At 42.0% G+C, this 22,586-nt stretch overlaps 2 protein-coding genes across 10 annotated transcripts in view; one reads left to right on the forward strand and one right to left on the reverse strand.

Annotated features, from left to right (window-relative positions):
- Window positions 1-22,586, reverse strand: part of EXOSC3 (exosome component 3) — an 85,809-nt gene that overhangs the window by 40,534 nt on the left and 22,689 nt on the right. For 2 of the 5 annotated variants that reach the window (XR_013535481.1, XR_013535479.1), the window contains one exon: window positions 3-22,126. The exons of 2 other annotated variants lie outside the window; for them this stretch is intronic. The gene's annotated coding sequence lies outside the window, so the exon portion shown is untranslated. The remainder of the gene's footprint in view (window positions 1-2; window positions 22,127-22,586) is intronic. One more of the 5 variants, XR_013535482.1, reaches the window with a different exon arrangement.
- Window positions 391-22,586, forward strand: part of TRMT10B (tRNA methyltransferase 10B) — a 32,733-nt gene continuing 10,537 nt past the window's right edge. For 3 of the 5 annotated variants that reach the window (XM_008999713.5, XM_054257938.2, XM_078372641.1), the window contains exons 1-5: window positions 391-458; window positions 18,312-18,525; window positions 18,970-19,078; window positions 19,716-19,840; window positions 21,939-22,091. In XM_008999713.5, coding sequence (XP_008997961.1) covers window positions 18,340-18,525; window positions 18,970-19,078; window positions 19,716-19,840; window positions 21,939-22,091 — 573 coding nt within the window. In that variant the 5' untranslated portion in view covers window positions 391-458; window positions 18,312-18,339. Of the gene's footprint in view, window positions 459-18,311; window positions 18,586-18,935; window positions 19,079-19,715; window positions 19,841-21,938; window positions 22,092-22,586 lie in introns of all 5 variants that reach the window. The other 2 variants (XM_054257945.2, XM_054257932.2) reach the window with 2 other exon arrangements.

The following is a 22,586-nucleotide window of genomic DNA, read 5'->3' on the forward strand; positions in this document are numbered from 1 at the left end:
ACCTTCATGGCCTTAATTAGTTTTAAGGTTGCTTTGGAATCCCCCTGGCCGAGAGGGAGGTCCATTCAGTCGGCTGCGGGGCTTAGAATTTTGTTTTAGTTTCACATACCCCAGTTTCGCAATGTCCAGCCCGTGACAACCAACAAAGTACCTGGTCACCTGCAGGAGACCTGTAAAGTTGGTAAGGGGTTGGGGTTATAATCGCCGTCTAATAGACGGGAAAACCGAGGCTCAGAGAAACTGGACAACTTCCACGTCGGGACACAGCTCCCCAGCGCCAAGGCTGGGAGCCTCCCCTCCGGAGCCGCAGCTTCCCCTCCGGCCCGGCCCCACGAGCTGCCAGCAGGTGAAAAACTACAATTCCCAGGATGCCATTCGGAGCGGGGTTAGGAAGCGGAAGCGAGGCCGGAGGCGGAGCCGACACGCGTTGCGGTAGCTGCGCGGGGTGAAGGGATCAGGTACGCCGTCGGCTGGTTTCGGGAGCGGGCAGGGGCCTGCGGGGTCCAGCCTGAGACAGCCGCTTCCGTCGCGGGCGGGGTGGACGCTGGGAAAGCAGCGTTTAGCAGTCATGGGGCCTGTGGTAGTCCACCTTCCTGGTGCTTTCCCTTCCTGCCTCCACTCGCAAGCGCAGTCTGTGAGAGAGGACCCGCACGCGGGGTGCTCTCAGGCTTGAGTCGATGTGCCATTATTTAGCCGCAGCGTAGGTGCCCATCCGGTGGCACTTGGGCTGGCAAAGGTCTGAGGCCTCTGCCAACCTAGGGTGGGAGTGCGGAGTGGAGGATTTATAAACTCAGCAAGTATTTATTGAACATCTATAAGCAAACAACACTTGCCTACATTGTAGGAATGAAGAAGGTTCCAACAAAAAATAAGCAAAATAGGTTATGTTGGACAGTACACATCTGAATGAGGGGAGGAAGGTAGTCCAAGTGTCTAAGGGAAGAGCATTGAGGGTAAACAACGTGAATGCAAAGGCCCTCAAGGGGGAAAGTCTTAGGTATGTTTGAGGAACAGCAAACAGACCAGAGAGAGCAGAGGAAACTAAAAGGTAGACCTTAATGACCTGCATAGGTCATTGTATGGATTTGAGCTATGTACCCTAAGTGAAACGGAGAGTGGAGAGTAAGGCAGGGTTCTAAGCAGAAGAGCCTGATTATCAAACACTTAGGATGCTCACAGGCTCGGTATTAAGGGTGTACAGGTGAATTCTTCCGTGGGTTTATAATCTCTAGTGGGGAAACAGACCAGCTGTCATGCAAGGCTGGGTCAGATAATTGGAGCCCCATGAAAACAGAATAAATGTCATTCCCAAGTCCCCAGGATGTACTATTAGGTGCTTAGTAACTTTGTTGGAGGAAAGTAATGAACAGTCCCAATACTCAGCACCGGACCCATAATGGAGGCTCAGAAAAGATTCTGAATGAAGAAATGAGAAATAAAATAAATGAAATCTCACTTCTCAATACTGTTACAATGGCAATTAAGTTTCAACCTGAATGTGAGAGCGGGGACAAGCATTCAAGCCAGGGCAGTGGTCAGATTCATACAGATGGGGAATAGGAAGGTGCTGCCAGGATTGGGGAATGGAGAGTTATATAAAGGTCGTAGAGTTTCACTTTAGGAAGATGAACAAGCTCCGGCGATAGACAGTGGTGATGGTGGCAAACAGTGTGGATGCCCTTCATGTGTTTTGTTTGTTTTGTTCTGTTTTGAGACGGAGTCTTGCTCTGTAGCCTAGGCTGGAGTGCAGTGGCGCGATCTTGGCTCACTGCAACCTTCACTTCCTGGGTCCCGCTTCAAGCAATTCTGCCTCAGCCTCCCAAGTGGCTGAGATTACAGGAATGCATAACCATGCCCAGCTAATTTTTGTATTTTTAGTAGAGACAGGGTTTCACCACGTTGTACAGGCTGGTCTTGAACTCCTAACCTTGTGATCCGCCCGCCTCGGCCTCCAAAAGTGCCTTCATGTGTTTTTAACTACACATTTACAAATGGTTAAAATGGTAAATTCCTGTGTCAAAAAAAAAAAAAAACAAATGAAATGCTAAATCTGGGCATAGATAATGTCCTATACATATTGGGCAGATCTCTGCTTCTGTGATGTCCAACTTCACTTTTGCTTTCTGAGGATCTCTAGGTGGAAAGCACCTAATCAGCATTTACTGAGCTTCCGTTCTGTGCCAGGCCTTATGCCGGTCACCAGAGATGCAAAAAAGGTGGGCCTCGCCTTCAGGAGTGTTAGCTTATTATATTACTTTTCTGATCGTAGTTGGAGTTATTTTTATTTGATTTTCAAGATTATTGAATCCCAGTTTCCTGGTCTAAGAAACATTCTCAGGGACTATAGATATTTGGAGAAGCAAGAGGTAAGAGGAGGGGAAAAGAAGGGAGTGGGAGTGGTGGCGGTAAAATTCAGTTCAATTCAACAAACATAAACACTGCTGTTTTCAAGATTCTATTCTGTGAACTCTTCAGTGTTTAGATAAATGTAGGTATAAACCCTCCTATAAAGGATTCAGTTTGATGGGAGAGAAGATACCGGCACAGACTTTGCAATTTTTAAAAATAACAGCAGTGGAAGTCTGTAGCTCCTAGGATCTCCTATCTTAGATCTCTTTTCTCCTCAGGTAGGCTACCTCCAAAGAGAGCTTTATGTCCACTGCCTCCCAGTCATTCCCTCACAAGCCTGGCATCCAGGAGGAGCTCAGTGGAATGTTTATTAACTAAATGAATGGTCACCACGAGTAAAAATACAAAATGCTATGAAGTTTAAAGGAGGAAGAGATCACATGGTTGTTAACAAACTAGCGTTGATTAAATCGGTGGTGTTTTTCTCACACTAATAAAATGAAGTTGTCAGTTATAGATTAGTTTATCTTAATGTTTTCATTTGTTCTTCTCTGAATGCCTATATGCAGAAAACTGCAGGTGACTCTGATGGTTGGTATAGCAAAGTCTGATCTAAAAGAACTGTCATAACAGGGGTCTAGATATCTGTTGTTAAAAAATATATTTATGGGCCAGGTGAGGTGGCTCACGCCTGTAATCTCAGCACTTTAGCAGGCTAACATGGGCGGATCACTTGAGGTCGGGAGTTCCAGACCAGCTTGGCCAACTTGGTGAGACCCGGTCTCTACTAACAATACCAAAAAATTAGCCCAGTGTGGTGGTGCGTGCCTGTAGTCCCAGCTACTCAGAAGGCCGAGGCATGAGAATTGCCTGGACCTGGGTGGTGGAGGTTGCAGTGAGTCGAGTTGAGATCACATCACTGCACTCCAGCCTGGGTGACAGAGTAAGACTCTTATCTCTCTCTCTCTGTTTTTTTTTTAAATGAAAAACAGAAAGAGAAAAGGGGGAGAGAGAACAGAAGTCTTGCTCTATTGCCCAGGCTGGAATGCAATCTAAAAGTAGGTATTAAAAACCTCTTTTATGCCGATAATTGTGCTTAACAACAGAGACAGGAAGGAATAAGGAAAGAAAATAACAAACAAACAGCCAACCAATATTTCATTTAAATCTGTGAAATGCTATGCAAATGCTGAAGAGTGATTTGCTTCCATTTATGTGGTCACTTTCAAAATAGGTGTAATGTGATACTAGAAAAATGTATGTTCTGTGGACCTGTGGTGAAGAATTCTATAAATATTCACTGAATTTACTTGTTCCAGGTCTGAGTTCAAATCATAAATGTCCCTGTTAATTTTCTATCTCATTGATCCGTCAAATATTAACAATGTGGTGTCAAAGTCTCCCGTTATTATTGTGCGAGAGTCCAAGTCTCTTTATAAGTCATTGAAAACTTGTCTTATGTATCTGGGTGCTCCTATATTGGGTGCATATATATTTATGATCATTGACTCCTGTTGTTGCATTGATCCTTTTACCATTATGTGACATCCTTCTTTGTTTCTTTTGGTCTTTGTTACTATTAAAGTCTATTTTGTCAGAGACAAAAGTTACATCTCCTGTTTTTTTTTTTCCTATTTGATTAGTGAGTCTTCCTCCAACCTTTTGTTTTGAGTCTTTGTGTTTCCTTGCTTATGAGATGGATGTGGATACAGCGTGTTGATGTGTTTTGACCTTTTATTCAGTTTGCGTGTCTGTGTCTTTGATTGGGGCGTTTAATCCATTTAAATTTAGGATTAATATTGATATTTGTCAGTTTAATATTGTCAGTTAATGCTAGCTGGGTATTTTGCACCATTAGTTGATATGGATTCTTCATTATGGAGATACTCTTTACCTTTTGGTAAGTTTTTGGGATGACTGATACCGGTTGTTCCTTTCTGTGTGTAGTGCTTCTTTCAGAAGCTCTTGTAAAGCAGGCCTGGTGGTGATGAAATCTCTGAGTGCTTGTTCGTGAAAAATTTTATTTTTCCTTCATTTATAAAGCTTAGTTTGGCTGAGTATGAGATTCTGGGTTGAAATTTCTTTTCTTCGAGGATATTGAATATTGACCCCCCTCTCTTCTAGTTTCTGCTGAGAGATCTGCTGTAAGTCTGATAGGTTTCCCTTTATGGGTAACCTGACCTTTCTCTCTAGCTGCCCTTAGAATTTTCTCCTTTATTTCAACCCTGGTGAATCTAACAATTATGTGTCTTGGGGTTGCTCTACTTGAGGAATATCTCTGTGGTGTTCTCTATATTACCTGGAGTTGAGTATTGTCCTACCTTACTAGGTTAGGAAAGTTTTCCTGAATAATTTCCTGAAGAATATTTTCTAGCTTGGATTCATTCTCTTCAAGACATTCAGGTACACCTATCAAACGTAAATTAGGTCTTTTCACATAGTCCCATATTTCTTGAAGACTTTGCTCATTCCTTTTTACTTTTAATTCTCTAATCTCGTTTCATTTCATTAAGTTGGTCTTCGACCTCTGATATCCTTTTTTCCGCTTGATCAATTCGAGTGTTAAAACCTGTGCATACTTCACGGAGTTCTCGTATTGTATTCTTCAGTTCCATTAACTTATAGTCCTCTCTAAATTGTCTATTCTCATTAGGATTTTGTCAAACCTTTTTTCAAGGTTCTTAGTTTCTTTACATTGGGCTAGAACATGTTCTTTTAACTCACAGAAGTTTCTCTATCAACCTTTTGAAGCCTAATTCTGTTATTGGAACGCACTTGTTCTCCATCAGGCCTTGTTCGCTTGTTGATGAGGAACTGTGATCCTCTGTAGAGGGAGAGGCATTCTGATTTTGAGTATTCTCAGCCTTTTTACACTGGTGTCTTCCTGTCATTGTAAATTTATCCACCTGTCCTCTTTGTAATTACCGACTTTCAAATTAGGTCTCTGAGTGGACGTCCAACTTGTTAATTCCCAGCCCCAAAATCTGAGCAACCCACTGCACCTGCTAAAACAGCGGCGTCAAGATTCTTGGTGCTTTTCTGCCCAGGAATCTCCGGTCTGCTTCCCTCCTGAGTCCCTTCTTCAATCAGCTGAATGGGCAACTCTGCCTTTCCGGAGCTCCAAACGTTGACCAAAAGGGGACCCAGTCCCATTTACTCTGAACTAAGAACTGCCACGCTGGCCACAGGAGTCACAGTGGCGACCCGTGAGGCTCCTCCGTTGGGAATCTCCTGGTCCGTGAGCAACAAAAATTCGTCTGAAAGTGTGGTGTCCTCTCGGTCTCTGCACTTTCACTGGGAGCTACAAGCATGAGATGCTAGTGATTGGCCATCTTGGATCTCTCTGACTCTATCTCAAAATATATATATTTGTGCATGGCAGCACAGTGGTTCACACCTCTACCCAGTGACTGGGAAGCTGAGGTGGGAGCATGGCCTGAGACCAGGAGTTTGATAATGGCTTGGACAACATAACATGACCTATCTTTAAAAAAAAAAAAATTTATAATCAGCTTCACTGTTCACTCATGTGGGGTGCTTCTGAAGTGTTTAAGGATAGTTTGCTGTAATCCCAGCACTTTGGGATGCCGAGGCAGGTGGATCACGAGGTCAAGAGATCGAGACCATCCTGGTCAACATGGTGAAACCCCGTCTCTACTAAAAATACAAAAAATTAGCTGGGCATGGTGGTGCATGCCTGTAATCCCAGCTACTCAGGAGGCTGAGGCAGGAGAATTGCCTGAACCCAGGAGGCGGAGGTTGCAGTGAGCCGAGATCACGCATTGCACTCCAGCCTGGGTAACAAGAGTGAAACTCCGTCTCAAAAAAAAAAAGGATAGTTTGGATTTTTTTTTTTGAAACAGGGTTTGCTCTGTCACCCAGGTTGGAGTGCAGTGGTGCAATCATAGCTCACTGCAACCTCAATCTCCTAGGCTCAAGTGATCTTCTGGCTTCAGCTTCCCACATAGCTGGGACTACAGATGTGTGTCACCATGCCCACCTAATTATTTTTTGTAGAGATGGGGGTCACACTTTGGTCCCCACGTTGGTATTGAACCCTTAGGGTCATGTGATCCTCCCACCTCAGCCTCCCAAAGTGTTGGGATTACAGGCATGAGCCAGCTTAGTATTTTCCTCATTTCTCTGGAAATATTATATACATTATGACATTTTATACATGCCACTAATTCTTTTTGATAGTCTATATGTAAATACACTTAAAAATTAATTTGTACTGGGTTTTAAAGGATTTCTAAGCAGAAATAAACTTTAGCCTAGACAGACAAATGGACACAAATCTTAAATCTTTAATTTTAAAAATCTAGAAGATAATTTACTTGGTCATCTTCAGGAGTATATCTGGTAGTCACGTGTTCACATGATGTGTGATGAGTAACCAAAACTGCTCAGAAGATTTACCTTTTAAGAACAACTATAAGAACAACACTGAAGGGGTTTTGAATAGTAGTTAACAACGGCAAGTATTTCATGAGCACTTTATATCAGTAAATGAAAGGTATCTAATCCTTGCAACAATTCTGTGAGGTGGTTTTATCCTGTTTTGTGGAGAGATTCTATGGGAAAGACTTAAATCTAGCTATTGCCCCATCACTCACAAGTGGCAAGATGGGAAATGTGTCTGAATTCTAAGATTGCTGTTTTTCCACTTAAACCTATTTAAGTTGTGTCTAAACTGAAAACTAAAATTTGGCCCAATTGTGAGCATTTGATGGAGTACAAGAAAAAAGGCAATATGAACTCAACACCAGAAATGTTTTCCAAGCACAGGTGTCAGACTGAAAAAGAAAATATAATTCTAGGACACTAGCCATCTCTACAGTGAATGACATTTATGGAGTTATAATATAAATGCAGTTTACAGCTAGGTGCAGTGGCTCACACCTGTAATCCCAGCACTTTGGGAGGCTGAGGCAGGTGGATTGCCTGGATTGTCTGAATTCCAGACCAGCTTGGATAACATGGGGAAACCATGTCTCCAGGAAGAATACAAAAGTTGGCTGGGCGCAATGGCTCAAGCCTGTAATCCTAGCACTTTGGGAGGCCGAGGTGTGTGGATCACGAGGTCAAGAGATCAAAACCATCCTGGTCAACATGGTGAAACCCCATCTCTACTAAAAATACAAAAAAAATTAGCTGGGCATGGTGGCACGTGCCTGTAATCCCAGCTACTCAGGAGGCTGAGGCAGGAGAATTGCCTAAACCCAGGAGGCGGAGGTTGCAGTGAGCCAAGATCACACCATTGCACTCCAGCCTGGGTAACAAGACCGAAACTCCATCTCAAAAAAAAAAAGAATACAAAAGTTAGCTGGTCATGGTAGTGTGCACCTGTAGTCCCAGCTACTCATGAGGCTGAGGCAAGAGGATCACCTGAGCATATGAGGTCAAGGCTGCAGTGAGTAATGATTGCACCACTGCACCCCAGCCTGGGCAAGAGTGAGATCCTGCCTCAGAAAATAATAATCAGTTACAAAATTGGTTTACACATTTCAGAAAATGCCACGGGGGTAGACCTTTGTCTACCCTTTGTCTATGCCACTTATTTATGATGACGGAACAAAATGTAAAACCTGCCTTGACCATATAAAATTCAAGGCTCAGTTGGAAAATTAAAGGAGGAACAGAGATAGAAATATAAGGGCGTTTATGTTCACAGCCTAAAGATACTGGAGAGTCAGAAATACTACGTAATTTGAACAAGAAATAGAAGTTTAAAATATTCTTAAAAATAATGAAGACTTCTGGTAATTGTCATGACAGAAGGAATGGGTATTAGACTTATCCTCCTACAATAGACTATATAACTGGACAAAGTATATGAAGAAATTGTTTTCAGGTATTGGGCCATAGTCAGGGATTACAAGGATTACAAGATCCTTGAGGGAAAAGCAACTCACAAGGTAAGCCCCACAGTCACCCCAGCTTTCTGCCTGAGGGTGCATAGTGACACAGAGCCCATGCAGAGTGCATTGGTGTCACTGGGTGGAAGAGACAGTTGAATTTAGGGCTGCTGAGATGGCTGGAATTTGTGGAGCACGGTACTGGCAAGGAGGGAGCTGTGTAGCAAAGGAGCTCCAGAAATCTGTGTAGGGGTCCCCAGATGTTGGTGATGCTGTGGAACATTTGGAATGTTCATACATTGCTGACAGGCAGTGTAAAATGGTGTAATACTTCGGGAAATGGATGGCAGTTTTTTATGAGTTTTATGTATATGTATATACACCTATCCTATGACCTAGCAATTCTACTCTTAAAACTTAGTCAATGGTGTGAAAACATATGTCCACAGAAACACATGTATTAGAATATTTGTAGCAGATTTATTTCCTAAGCTGTAAAAATCTCAACCCATGAACAGAATTGTGATATATTCATACAATGGAATGCTACTCAGTAATAAAGAGAAATTACTGATACATGCAGCAACATGTATAAGTCTCAAATATTTTGAGGGGAAAAAAGTCAAGTGCTAAAGAGTACATACTGTTTGCATCTATTTATATGAAGTTGCATATAATAGATATAGCTAATCTATGGCTATAGTAAACAGAACAGTGGTTGCCTTTGGCAAGTTGTGGGAATGGGATGAAGACTGATACGGAATATGCAGAAAAAAGTTAAACTTTCTGGGGTGAGGCCAGGCATGGTGGCTCATGCCTGTAATCCCAGCACTTTGGGAGGCTGAGGCGGGCAGATCACTTGATGTAATGAGTTCAAGACCAGCCTGGACAACATGGCGAAACTCCATTTCTACTAAAAATACAAAAATTAGCCAGGCATGGTGATACATGCCTGTAGTCCCAGCAACTCAAGAGGCTGTGGCAGGAGAATCACTTGAACCCGGGAGGCGGAGGTTGCAGTGACCTGAGATTGTCCTACTGCACTTCAGCCTAGGCAAGAGACGGAGTTTCAAAAACAAAAAAGAAATACAGCAAACAAAAAAACTTTTCTGGGGTGATGGAAACGTTCCATACCTTGATGGGATTGTCAGTAACACAGGCCCTATACATTTGTTAAACCTCATTGAGCTAGTGTATTTTACCATACACACAAATTCATTAAACTGTACCCTTAAAATCTTTGCCAAACAAATTTAAAGATCAAGGTAACTTGATCTCAGAAAAATTTCAAAATCAAGGTAACTAATAAAGAATTAAAAATAATAGGCCAGGCACAGTGGCTCACACCTGTAATCTCAGCACTTTGGGAGTCCAAGGTGGACAGATCATCTGAGGACAGGAATTTGAGACCAGCTTGGCCAACGTGGTGAAACCCCACCTCTACTAAAAACACAAAAATCAGCCAGGCATGGTGGCACACACCTGTAATCCCAGCTACATGGGAGGCAGAGGCAGGAGAATCGCTTGAACCTGGGAGGCAAGAGGTTGCAGTGAGCTGAGATAGCACCTCTGCCCCCCAGCTTGGGTGACAAAGTGGGACTCCATCTCAAAATAAATAAAATAGTAGGGGTTGGTTGGGTGCAGTGATTCATGCCTGTAATGCCAGCAGTTTGGGAGGCTAGGTGGAAGCCCAGGAGTTGGAGACCAGCCTAGGCAACATAGGGAGACTACCGTCTCTACAGAAAATTTAAAAATTAGCCAGACAGGGTGATGCATGCCTGTAGTCCTAGCTACATGGGAGTCTGAGGCAGGAGGATTTGAGCCTGGCAGGATGAGGCTGTAGTGAACCATGATTGTGCCACTGCACTCCAGCTTGGGTAACAGACCCTATCTCAAAAATAGTAATAATAATAAGGATTGACTTTAGCGATTTGAATTCTTATGTTTCATAGGGAGTCAATACATTCAAAGCTGATGAACCATGAAATAATGATGTAAGCATATATTTCAGGTTAAGTTAATTACCAAAAGAATGAAAAACAACTGGTTAACAAGGGTTGCCACTAGAGGTGGAAGGGAGAGGAGTGTGGATCATTACTTTTCATTATAAATATGTCTTTTTGCCATATACATGAATCATACTACATAGACTTAAACTTTTTAAGATACGGTTTTCATAAAACAGTGGTTGTGTGATTAGACTCAGAGGACCAGCCATAGGTAATGGTCACACTGCTCTTGGTCTACGGCAGTTGACCATTGACTAAAGCATTTCTGACTGGTATCTTTCTCAGATTTTGAACCTCACTTTGAAATAGGACATCATTTGTTAAGTGTTCTGGAACAGTGCTTGTCCATAGTTTTCAACCTCAGCACTTCTGAGGAAGATTAAACATTTTCAGTGGTGACTGTGGCTTTCTGCTGCAGTGGTATTCAACTGAGTTGGAGGGAACACATAATTTAAAAAAACTAATTCTGATACATACCCACAACCTAAAAGAACTTTTGGTTTCATATCACCGTACCATATATTTAGCTTCATCCTCCCAGGAATTCTCTAGTACAGTACCTTACTTATAGTAGGTGTTCAGTAAATATTTGCTAAAGGAACCATTTCAAAAATAAATTGGGGGAGGGATTCAAGATGGCGCGGTAAGAACAACTCAGGATCGCAGCTCTCAGTGAACGCGCAGAGGGTGAGTCAAAGCTGCATTCCCAGATGGATCTTTGTTGCCTACAGAATGGGGAAATTTCCAGGTGTAGGAGAGACACGGGACACAAGTGCAGCCATTTTGGCTGTTGCGGCCGCTTTGGCCGGCGCCGCAGCACAGCGGCACTCTGCACAAAACACACTGGTCCGGGTGCCCTGCTAAACTGGCAATCTGAGATTTGGGAGGGCAGATTAGCATATCCATCTGATTAAACGGGACTTGGACAGTGAGCCAGACCAGGAGATTCCTGGGAAGTGGCGTTTGAGCCAGCGCAGTGGGTTGCTGCACGGGAAATCACACAGATGCTGGTGCCCTAACAGCGGGCGACCAAAACACCTGGGAGAGAGCCATCCATTCAACTTAAAAAAAAGAAGAAAAAAAAAAGGCGCTCTGAGGCAGGGAGCAGGGCAAGCAGGCTCAGTGGGTTTCACCCCCACAGGGACAAACAAAACAGCAATTCGAAACACTCCAGGTGGAGAGTTTCACTGCGGGCACAGCTGAACCCAGGATGGTGCAGCTCGGTGGGGGAGGGGTGTTCACCATTACCGAGGCAATCCGCCTCTACTGAGGTACACTCCCATTGCTGATGCAGCCTGCCATTGCCGAGGCAACCTGCCATAACAGAGAGACTCCGCCGCAGGGTGGAGCCCATGGCAGCAGGGCAGAGTCCGCAGCGGAGCCCACGGCTGCAGGGCAGAGCCCGCAGCAACAGGGTGGACCCCACATCAGCAGGGCGGAGCCTTGGCAGGCAAATAGTGACTAGACTACCTCCTAGCTGGTCACGATAGTGCAATGGACACTCATAAAGAAAGCCCCAACTCCCTGAGACAGAGCATCTGAGGAAAAAAAGGGGTTTTAAGAGTTCTGCTGCAGCAGACATAAACGTAGCAGCCTAACAGCCCTGAATGAACAATGGAGCTCACAGCTCAGCACTTGAGCTCCTATAAAGTACAGACCGTCTCCTCAAGCAGCTCCCTGACCCGTGTATATCCAGAGTCACCTCAAAAAGGACTGATCAGACTGACATTAGGTGGGCATCATTCTGGGACAAAGATAGCAGAAGAAGAAACTGGTAGCATCCTTCACTGTTCTGCAGCTGCTACAGGTGTACCCCAGACAAGCAGGGCCTGGAGTGGACCTCAGCAGTCGTACAGCGGAGGGGCTAGACTGGTAGAAGGAAAACCAAGTAACAGAAATACCTCATCATCAACAGTCTGGGCGTCCACTCAGAGACCCAATCAAAAAGTCAGCAACTACTCAGACGACAGGTGGATAAATCCACAAAGATGGGAAGAAACCAGCGCAAAAAGGAGGAAAACACCCAAAACCAGAACACCTCGCCTCCCACAAAGGACCAAAACTCCTCACCAGCAAGGGAACAAAGCTGGACAGAGAATGACTGTGATGAAATGATGGAATCAGACTTCAGAAGGTGAGTAATGAGAAACTTCTGTGAGCTAAAAGAACATGTTCTAAATCAATGCAAAGAAACTAAGAACCTTGAAAAAAGATTCGAGGAAATGATAACAAGAATGGATAACTTAGAGAGGAATATGAATGAATTGAAGGAGCTGAAAAATACAACACGAGAACTTCACGAAGCATGCACAAGTTTCAACAGCTGAATTGACCAAGCAGAAGAAAGAATATCAGAAGTCGAAGATCAACTCAATGAAATAAAATGAGAAACCAAGATTAGAGAAAAAAACGCAAAAAGGAATGAACAAAGGCTCCAAGAAATGTGGGACTATGTGAAGAGACCTAACCTACGTTTGATAGATGTACCAGAAAGGGACGAAGAGAACGAATTCAAGCTGGAAAATACTCTTCAGGATATTATCCAGGAAAATTTCCCCAACCTAGCAAGGCAGGCCAACACTAAAATCCAGGAAATACAAAGAACAACACAAAGATACTCCGCAAAAAGAGCAACCCCAAGGCACATAATCATCAGATTCCCCAGGGTTGAAATGAAGGAGAAAATACTAAGGGCAGCCAGAGAGAAAGGTCAGGTCACCCACAAAGGGAAGCCCATCAGAATCACAGCAGATCTCTCAGCAGAAACTCTACAAGCTAGAAGAGAGTGGGGGCCAATATTCAACATCCTTAAAGAAAAGAACTTTCAACCCAGAATTGCATATCCAGCCAAACTGAGCTTCAGAAGTGAAGGAAAAATAAAATGCTTTGCAAACAAGCAAGTACTCAGATATTTTGTCACCACCAGGCCTGCTTTACAAGAGCTCCTGAAAGAGGCACTACACATAGAAAGGAACAACCAGTACCAGCCATTCCAAAAATATATTAAATGCTAAAGAGCATCAACAAAATGAGGAATCTACATCAACTAATGGGCAAAACAGCCAGCTAGCATCAAAATGGCAGTATCAAATTCACACATAACAATATTAACCCTAAATGTAAATGGGCTAAATGCACCAATCAAAAGACACAGACTGGCAAATTGGATAAAAATCCAAAACCCATCAGTGTGCTGTATCCAGGAAACCCATCTCACATGCAAGGATACACAAAGGCTCAAAATAAAGGGATGGAGGAAGATTTACCAAGCAAATGGAGAGCAAAAAAAAGCAGGAGTTGCAATTCTCATCTCTGATAAAATAGACTTTAAAGCAACAAAGAAGGTCATTACATAATGGTAAAAGGATCCATACAACAAGAAGAGCTAATGATCCTAAATATATATGGACCCAATACAGGAGCACCCAGATATATAAGGCAAGTTCTTAGTGACTTACAAAGAGACTTAGACTCCCACACAATAATAGTGGGAGACTTTAACACTCCACTGTCAATATTAGACAGATCAACCAGACAGAAAATTAACAAGGATATCCAGGGCTTGAACTCAGACCTGGAACAAGCAAACCTGATAGACATTTACAGAACTCCCTACCCCAAATCCACAGAATATACATTCTTCTCAGCACCACATCACACCTACTCTAAAATTGACCACATAATTGGAAGTAAAGCACTCCTCAGCAAATGCAAAACTACTGAAATCATAACAAACAGTCTCTCAGACCATAGTGCAATCAAGTTAGAACTCAGAATTCAGAAACTAACCCAGAACCGCACAGCTTCATGGAAACTGAACAACTGGCTCTTGAATGTTGACTGGATAAACAATGAAATGAAGGCAGAAATAAAGAAGTTCTTCGAAACCAATGAGAACGAAGACACAACATACCAGAATCTCTGGGACACATTTAAAGCAGTCTCTAGAGAAAAATATATAGCAATAAGTACCCATATGAGAAGATAAGTACCCAATTATGGAGAGATTCAAAATTGACACCCTATCGTCAAAATTGAAAGAGCTAGAGGAGCAAGATAAAAAAAACTCAAAACCCAGCAGAAGACAAGAAATAACTAAGATCAGAGCAGAACTGAAGGAGATAGAGACACGAAAAACCCTTCAAAAAAATCAATAAATCCAAGAGCTGGTTTTTTGAAAAGATCAACAAAATAGACCACTAGCCAGACTGATAAAAAAGAAAAGAGAGAACAACCAAATAGTACCCAATTATGGAGAGATCCAAAATTGACACCCTATCGTCAAAATTGAAAGAGCTAGAGGAGCAAGATCAAAAAAACTCAAAACCCAGCAGAAGACAAGAAATAACTAAGATCAGAGCAGAACTGAAGGAGATAGAGACACAGAAAACCCTTCAAAAAAATCAATAAATCCAAGAGCTGATTTTTTTAAAAGATCAACAAAATAGACCACTAGCCAGACTGATAAAAAAGAAAAGAGAGAACAACCAAATAGATGCAATAAAAAACGATAAAGGGGAAATCACCACAGATTCCACAGAAATTCAAACCATCATCAGAGAATATTACAAACAACTCTATGCACATAAACTAGTAAACCTGGAAGAAATGGATAAATTTCTGGACACCTGTGTCCTCCCAAGCCTAAACCAGGAGGAAGCCGAAATTACAAATAGGCCAGTAACAAGGTCTGAAGTCGAGGCAGCAATTAAGAGCCTACCACACAAAAAAAGTCCAGGTCCAGACGGGTTCACAGCCGAATTCTACCAGACACACAAAGAGGAGCTGGTACTATTCCTTCTGAAACTATTCCAAACAATCCAAAAAGAGGGAATCCTTCCCAAATAATTTTATGAGACCAACATCATTCTATTACCAAAACGCGGCAGAGACCCAACAAGAAAAGAAAACTTCAGGCCAATATCCATGATGAACATAGATGCAAAAATCTTCAATAAAATACTGGCAAGCTGATTGCAACAGCACATCAAAAAACGTATCCATCATGATCAAGTAGGATTCATCCTGCGGATGCAAGGCTGGTTCAACATATGCAAGTCTATACACGTAATTCACCACATAAACAGAACCAAAAGCAAAAACCACATGATTATCTCAATTGACGCAGAGAAAGCATTTGACAAAATTCAACAGCCCTTTATGCTAAAAACCCTCAATAAACTCGGTATCGGTGGAATGTATCTCAAAGTAATAAAAGCTATTTACAACAAACCAACAGCTAATATCATACTGAATGGGCAAAAACTGGAAGCATTCCCTTTGAAATCTGGCACTAGACAAGGATGCCCTCTTTCACCCCTCCTATTCAATATAGTACTGGAAGTTCTAGCCAGAGCAATCAGGCAAGAAAAAGAAATAAAGGGTATTCAAATAGGAAAGGTGGAAGCCAAATTGTCACTATTTGCAGACGACACGATAGTATACCTAGAAGGCCCATTGCCTTAGCCCAAAAACTCCTGAAACTGATAAGGAACTTCAGCAAAGTCTCAGGATATAAAATCAATGTACAAAAATCACAAGCATTCCTATACACCAATAACAGACTTAAAGAGAGCCAAATCAAGAATGAACTGCCATTCACAATTGCTACAAAAAGAATAAAATACCTAGGAATACAACTCACAAGGAACGTAAGGGACCTATTCAAGGAAAACTACAAACCACTGCTCAATGAAATAAGAGAGGACACAAACAGATGGAGAAACATTCCATGTTCATGGTTAGGAAGAATTAGTATCGTGAAAATGGCTATTGCCCAACGTAATTTACAGAATCAACACTATCCCCATCAAGCTACTTTCTTCACAGAACTGGAAAAAACCACATGAACTTCATATGGAACCAAAAGAGAGCCTGCATAGCCAAGTCAATTCTAAGCAAAAAGAACACAGTGGGGGGCATCACACTACCGGATTTCAAACTATACTACAAGGCTACAGTAATCAAAACAGCATGGTACTGGTACCAAAACAGAGATATAGACCAATGGAACAGAACAGAGGCATCGAAGGCAACACAGCATATCTACAACCATACAATCTTGGATAAACCTGACAAAAGCAATGGGGAAAGGATTCCCTGTTTAATAAATGACGTTGGGAAAACTGGCTAGCCATGTGCAGAAAGCAGAAACTGGACCCCTTCCTGACACCTTACATTAAAATTAACTCCAGGTGGATTAAAGACTTAAACATAAGACCTGGCACCATAAAAACCCTAGAAGGAAATCTAGGCAAAACCATTCAGGACATAGGACTAGGCAAGGACTTCATGACCAAAATGCCAAAAGCATTGGCAACAAAAGCCAAAATAGACAAATGGGACCTAATCAAACTCCACAGCTTCTGCACGGGAAAAGAAACAGTCACTAGAGTGAATTGGCAACCAACAGAATGGGAAAAAATTTTTGCAGTTTACCCATCTGACAAAGGGCTGATATCCAGAATTTACAAAGAACTCAAACAGATTTACAAGAAAAAAACAAAGAAGCCCATTCAAAAATGGGCAAAGGATATGAACAGACACTTTACAAAAGAAAACATACATGAGGCCAACGATCATATGAAAAAATGCTCATCATCACTGGTCATTAGAGAGCTGCAAATCAAAACCACATTGAGATACCATCTCACACCAGTTAGAATGGCGATCATTAAAAAATCTGGAGACAACAGATGCTGATGAGGATGTGGAGAAATAGGAACACTTTTATACTGTTGGTGGGAGTGTAAACTAGTTCAAGCATTGTGGAAGACAGTGTGGCGATTCCTCAAGGCCTTAGAAATAGAAATTCCAATTGACCCAGCAATCCCATTACTGGGTATATATCCAAAGGACTATAAATCGTTCTACTATAAGGACACATGCACACGAATGTTCATTGCAGCACTGTTTACAATAGCAAAGACCTGGAACTAACCCAAATGCCCATCGATGATAGACTGGATTGGGAAAATGTGGCACATATACACCATGGAATATTATGCAGCAATCAAAAATGATGAGTTCGTGTCGTTTGTAGGGACATGGATGAATCTGGAGAACATCATTCTCAGCAAACTGACACAAGAACAAAAATGAAATACCGCATATTCTCACTCATAGGTGGGTGATGAAAAATGAGAACACATAGACACAGGGAAGGGAGTACCAAACACTGGGGTCTATTGGGTGGAAGAGGGGAGGGACAGCGGTTGTGGGGGAGCTGGGGAGGGATAGCCTGGGGAGAAATGCCAAATGTGGGTGAAGGGGAGGAAGGCAGCAAAACACACTGCCATGTGTGTACCTATGCAAATGTCTTGCATGTTCTGCACATGTACCCCAAAACCTAAAATGCAATAATAAAAAAAACAAAAGAGAGGAAAAAAAAGAAGAAAAAAAAATTAAAAACCAATTGGTTGAAACATAATGGGGGAGGTGAAGGGCCTTTTGCAATCTCAAAATCATATAATGCATTTTAAAGTACACAATAAATTACTTGGTTATCTGTGTCACTGCAGCAATGGATGATCATTGATTGCTTGGAGACGTCAGGTATTGTGCAGGTCCTCTAAGAAGTGTATCTGGGGCTGGGTGTGGTGGCGAATGCTTGTAATCCCAGCACTTGGGAGGCCGAGGCTGGCAGATCACTTGAGGTCAGGAGTGAGTTTGAGACCAGCCTGGCCAACATGGTGAAACCCTTCTCTGCTAAAAATACAAAAATTAATTGGGCATAGTGGCAGATGCCTGTAATCCCAGCTACTCAGGAGGCTGAGGCAGGAGAATCACTTGAACCTGGGAGGTGGAGGTTGCAGTGAGCTGAAATCATGCCATTTTACTCCAGCCTGGGTAACAAGAGTGAAACTCTGTCTCAAAAAAAAAAAACAAAAAGTGTATTTGGCTTCCTTAATACTGAACTGTTTCCCTGCTGAATCATTTCTCTGGAAGACACATGCTTTTCTCAGTTCAGTAAATCTGGGTATGTTACACACTTCTGATCTTTCAGTAACACAATAACATTTTGTCATTTGGATGTAGGGAGATACCGATGTTAGTGAAATAATGGAAGAGCTCACATAATTGTGCCTTTTTCCAGTCTGCTTGAAGGGCCAGAGGATAAGCACATGGACTGGAAATTGGAAGGGAGTACTCAGAAAGCAGAGTCACCTGTGCAGCAGGGACAAGAAGCCATCCTAGAGGAGACAGGTGATGATGGACTTCCTGAAGGCTTCCAACTTCTGCAGATTGATGCGGAAGGCGAGTGCCAGGAGGGAGAGACCCTGGCTGCGGGCAGTACAGCATGCTGCTCAGTGAGTGCATTCTGGCCATAGGCCTTGCGTACTGGAATGTCTCAGAAACCCATTTTAAGGGTGGGTACTGGTAATGAAAAGAGAGACTGGGAATGAGTTGTGTATTTTAAGTGATGAATTAATTTTCTGCTAACTGGTCTAAAGTTTTAGTTTCATTTGAGTCATAGGAAAAGTAAAGTTCAAAAGGAATTTTTGATATACCTCTGAAGTGTCAGGAAATCTAAACCCTGTCACTAATGAATTTTCTGTGACCTTCAGCAGGTCACATCTCTTTTTCTGGGGCTCTGTTTTCTCTAAACGCAATCCAGTCTAGGTTTGTTTTTAAGAGTAATTTCCTTTTTCTCTCCAAACTTTATATATAAATGAGAAAAATAAGTAACTGTTTCTAATGTTTGTTTTCCTTTTTGGAGCTTACGAAGTTCTCAATTTTGTTTTCTGGATAAGAAAAATGTACAGAGAAAACAGAGACACTGGGAAAAGATAGTTGCAGCAAAGAAGAGCAAAAGAAAGCAAGAAAAAGAACGAAGAAAAGCCAATCGTGCAGAAAATCCAGGTGACAATAAATGAGACTGCTAGCATAATCATATTTATTTTTTGCAAATGTGTCTGCATGTTCCAAGGAGAGTAGGAATTTTGTTTAAGTAAAAGAAACATCTGGGATGTAGGACCCACTGTCCTATTTTCTTGGGAATCAAAGCATCAAAGAAAGCAAAATTTAAGGCTGCTTTTCAAATATAAGCTGTCTAATTAACTTATGTGTTTATAAGCTCAGAATAGAAGGAATGATGGCAAACAGCTAATATTTATTCAGTGCTATGTGCTAGGTTCAGTTTTAAGTATTTTACATGGATTACCTCAATGGAGAGGAACTGTTATTCCCATTTTGTAGGTGAAAAGACTGAGGCTTAGAGAAATTAAGTAACATAATTATGCCCAGGATAATTCAGCTAATCAATGAACAAACTGAACTTGGATTTAAACCCTGCTGTGTGCTCCAAAGCCCATATTCCTCACGAATCTGCTTTGTGTAAATCTCCTAATGAATGAGTATCTTACACCAGTATCAAGTTTCTCTTTATATGAAAAAAACAAAAACAAAAAAACCTCAGCTGGCTAAGGAGATTTGTTTCTTACAGAATATTATTCCTCTGGTTTTCCACTTTTATTTCTTTCTGATATTTCTGCTTCAGGCATCTGTCCTCAGCACAGCAAACGTTTCCTGAGAGCTTTAACCAAAGAAAAACTTTTGGAAGCCAAACACTCAGGACCAAGACTATGTATCGATTTGAGTATGAGCCACCACATGTCAAAGAAGGTAGAACATCCACTAAGCCTGGAATTTCTGCTCTCATGAGGGAGATCCAGAAAGGTGCAGCTTTCACGATGAATATGGCCAACACCAGCTTCTGGGATCCTTAGTAAACTAGCAAAGTGTTTGATTTTCAACACTGGGTTACTAAGTTCCAAGGTGGCTGTTGTAAAGAACCTGGAAGAGAATGTACATAGCTTGGTTTAGTTTACCTCGTCTTCTGTTTTAAGCGCAGCATCTTTGCCTCTCTGTTCATGGTGTCCTCAGTCTGGATGCAACCTTTCACGTTTAGTTTTCCAGACACTAAATCTTTGGGAAGAGGAATATTTGCCAGATAGCATGTTGTGGGAAGATTACCTGGTAGAAGAACTTCTTGCATTGTATATGTTTTTTGTTTTTGTTTTTGAGATGGAGTCTTGATCTTGTCACCCAGGCTGGAGTTCATTGGCACAGTCTCGGCTCACTGCAAGCTCCACCTCCCGGGTTCAAGTGATTATCTGCCTCAGCTTCCCAAGCAGCCTGCTGCCACGCCCTGCTAATTTTTTTTTGTATTTTTAGTAGAGATGGGGTTTTGCCATGTCGGCCAGGCTGATCTCAAATTCCTGACCTCAGGTGATCTGCCCACCTTGGCCTCCCCAAGTGCTGGAATTACAGGTGTGAGCCACTGTGCCTGACCTCAATGTCTGTGTTTTAATTGATGCTCATTCACCCCATTGATGAGGGAAGGATTCCCATACTAGAGTTCTGGGAGTGCCAGAATGCATGACATCTGACACTGGACAGATGAGAGTCAACAGCTGCTCATTCATCTCATAAACTTACAACCCAGGGGAGGAAGATACTGTGCGCCATACAGGGCCACGTGGAGATTGTTAATCAAGAATAGAACGAACAACAAAGGGTTGTCCGAAATGGGCTTTGTAGTATCCAGGGGGTGAGGTGCCCCCTTGTTACTATAGGAGAATGTGATTCACTTGTTTGGAGAATTCCATGGGCTAGCAGGGAACCCAAACTTACTCCTTACGGATAAATAGAGACTATGCTTTGGACCTTTGATAAAAAGGGTTTCTTGAAGCCCGGAGACCTTATCTATGGAAGCAGAATTGGGAAGGGAACTATTAGGCTCTCTGAAGTATTCCCAGTTTCAACAGATGTCAAGGCAGAGCATAATATTGGGCCTTGATTTTAGGCCTTATATCACAGTATGTACATTTTAAACTCTCTTTTCAGACTTCTATTGTCTGTGCTAGTGTTTACATATTTTTCAGAGAAGTTAGGAAAACTGTAGATCTGAGGTTCTTACCTGAAACCTCTAACTCTAGCCCTCTGAAAATGTTAACCAAGAATTCCCTACTATTATGCTGGGCACAGTGGCTCATGCCTATAATTCCAGCACCTTGGGAGGCCAAGGCAAGAGGATCTCTTGAGGCCAGGAGTTTTGAGACTAGCCTAGGCAACATAGGAAGACCCTGTCTCTGAAAAATTACAAATTAGCCAGGCATGGTGGCCTATACCTGTAGTCCCAGCTACTCAGGAGGCTCAGGTAGGAGGATCACTTGAGCCCAGGAATTTGAGGCTGCAGTGAGTTATCATCGTACCACTGCACTTGAGCCTGGGTGACAGAGCCAGATCCTGTTTAAAAAAAAACAAAACAATCCATACTGTTTAAGACAGCAGATTAAATCAAACCCAGAGTCTTTTTCTCCTACCCAACAAATTGAGCTAAATTGCTCTTTATATATAAGAGCATTGTCTGTGATTTCAGGGTAGAAAGTTAAAACTTCTAACTCTATTGTATTGCCTGAAGTTAGGAAGAAGGTACCACATTTATCTGATAAGAATTTCATATATTAAACATTTAACAGGGCCAGCAGGAGGGCAAATTCTCAGTTTTCCACTGCCTCACCGTTTCTGGGCTAGTATCATTATCTTTTGCCTGTTAGGTGTGATGCCATAGCATGTAACACACGCACACATGTACTCCCTCCTAGTTCACGGGGTTTTCTGGAGGAACGTTCAGTGAACTTACCGTAGCAATTTCTTGATAACTAATTTAGAGTGAGTTGGCATGTTTTCGCCTTGAGTTGTTCTTATTTCTTTGAAGGAATTAAGTAGACTGGCTGGACAGATTCGAAGGTTGTATGGTTCAAACAAAAAAGCTGATAGGCCATTTTGGATCTGCCTCACTGGATTCACAAGAGACAGTCCCATTTATGAAGAGTGTTTGAGGATGAATGATGGATTTTCTAGTTACCTGGTAAGTCTCTTTTTACATTGTATTTGAATTGTCATCTGAAAAGTAATTGGGGAGTTACAGTAATTTTTTTTTACTTTTTCATATATATGTGTGTATATATGATATAGTTTCAGTATCGAAATCTAAAAAATACTCAGAATCTCATTAGTTTTTACATTTAAATTTTTTTCTCATCCTCCTGCATTGGCAAAGTAATATTACCAGTGTCTAGGATTGTATTTTGTATCCTGTATGTTTTATGCTAGACTGTATACTCCACTATTTTTGGGAAATGCTACGACTTCTTTCTTGTTCCCATTAATGGTGAATTGGGGAGCCATGAGTTTTGGGGGAAGAGAAGGAATCCTTTCAGAAGTAATGGAAATTTAAGATAAGTTTTAGGGAGTACTAAGGTACTTTTCACCTCTCTCTGGATCTCAAATGTAGTGATACATATATGTGCCAGAATCCAGATCAGTTTCTAAGAAATGTCACTGAAAATGCCTGGTGTGTTTG

The sequence above is a fragment of the Callithrix jacchus genome, chromosome 1 (assembly GCF_049354715.1).
Source record: "Callithrix jacchus isolate 240 chromosome 1, calJac240_pri, whole genome shotgun sequence".
Classification (NCBI taxonomy): Eukaryota; Metazoa; Chordata; class Mammalia; order Primates; family Cebidae; genus Callithrix; species Callithrix jacchus.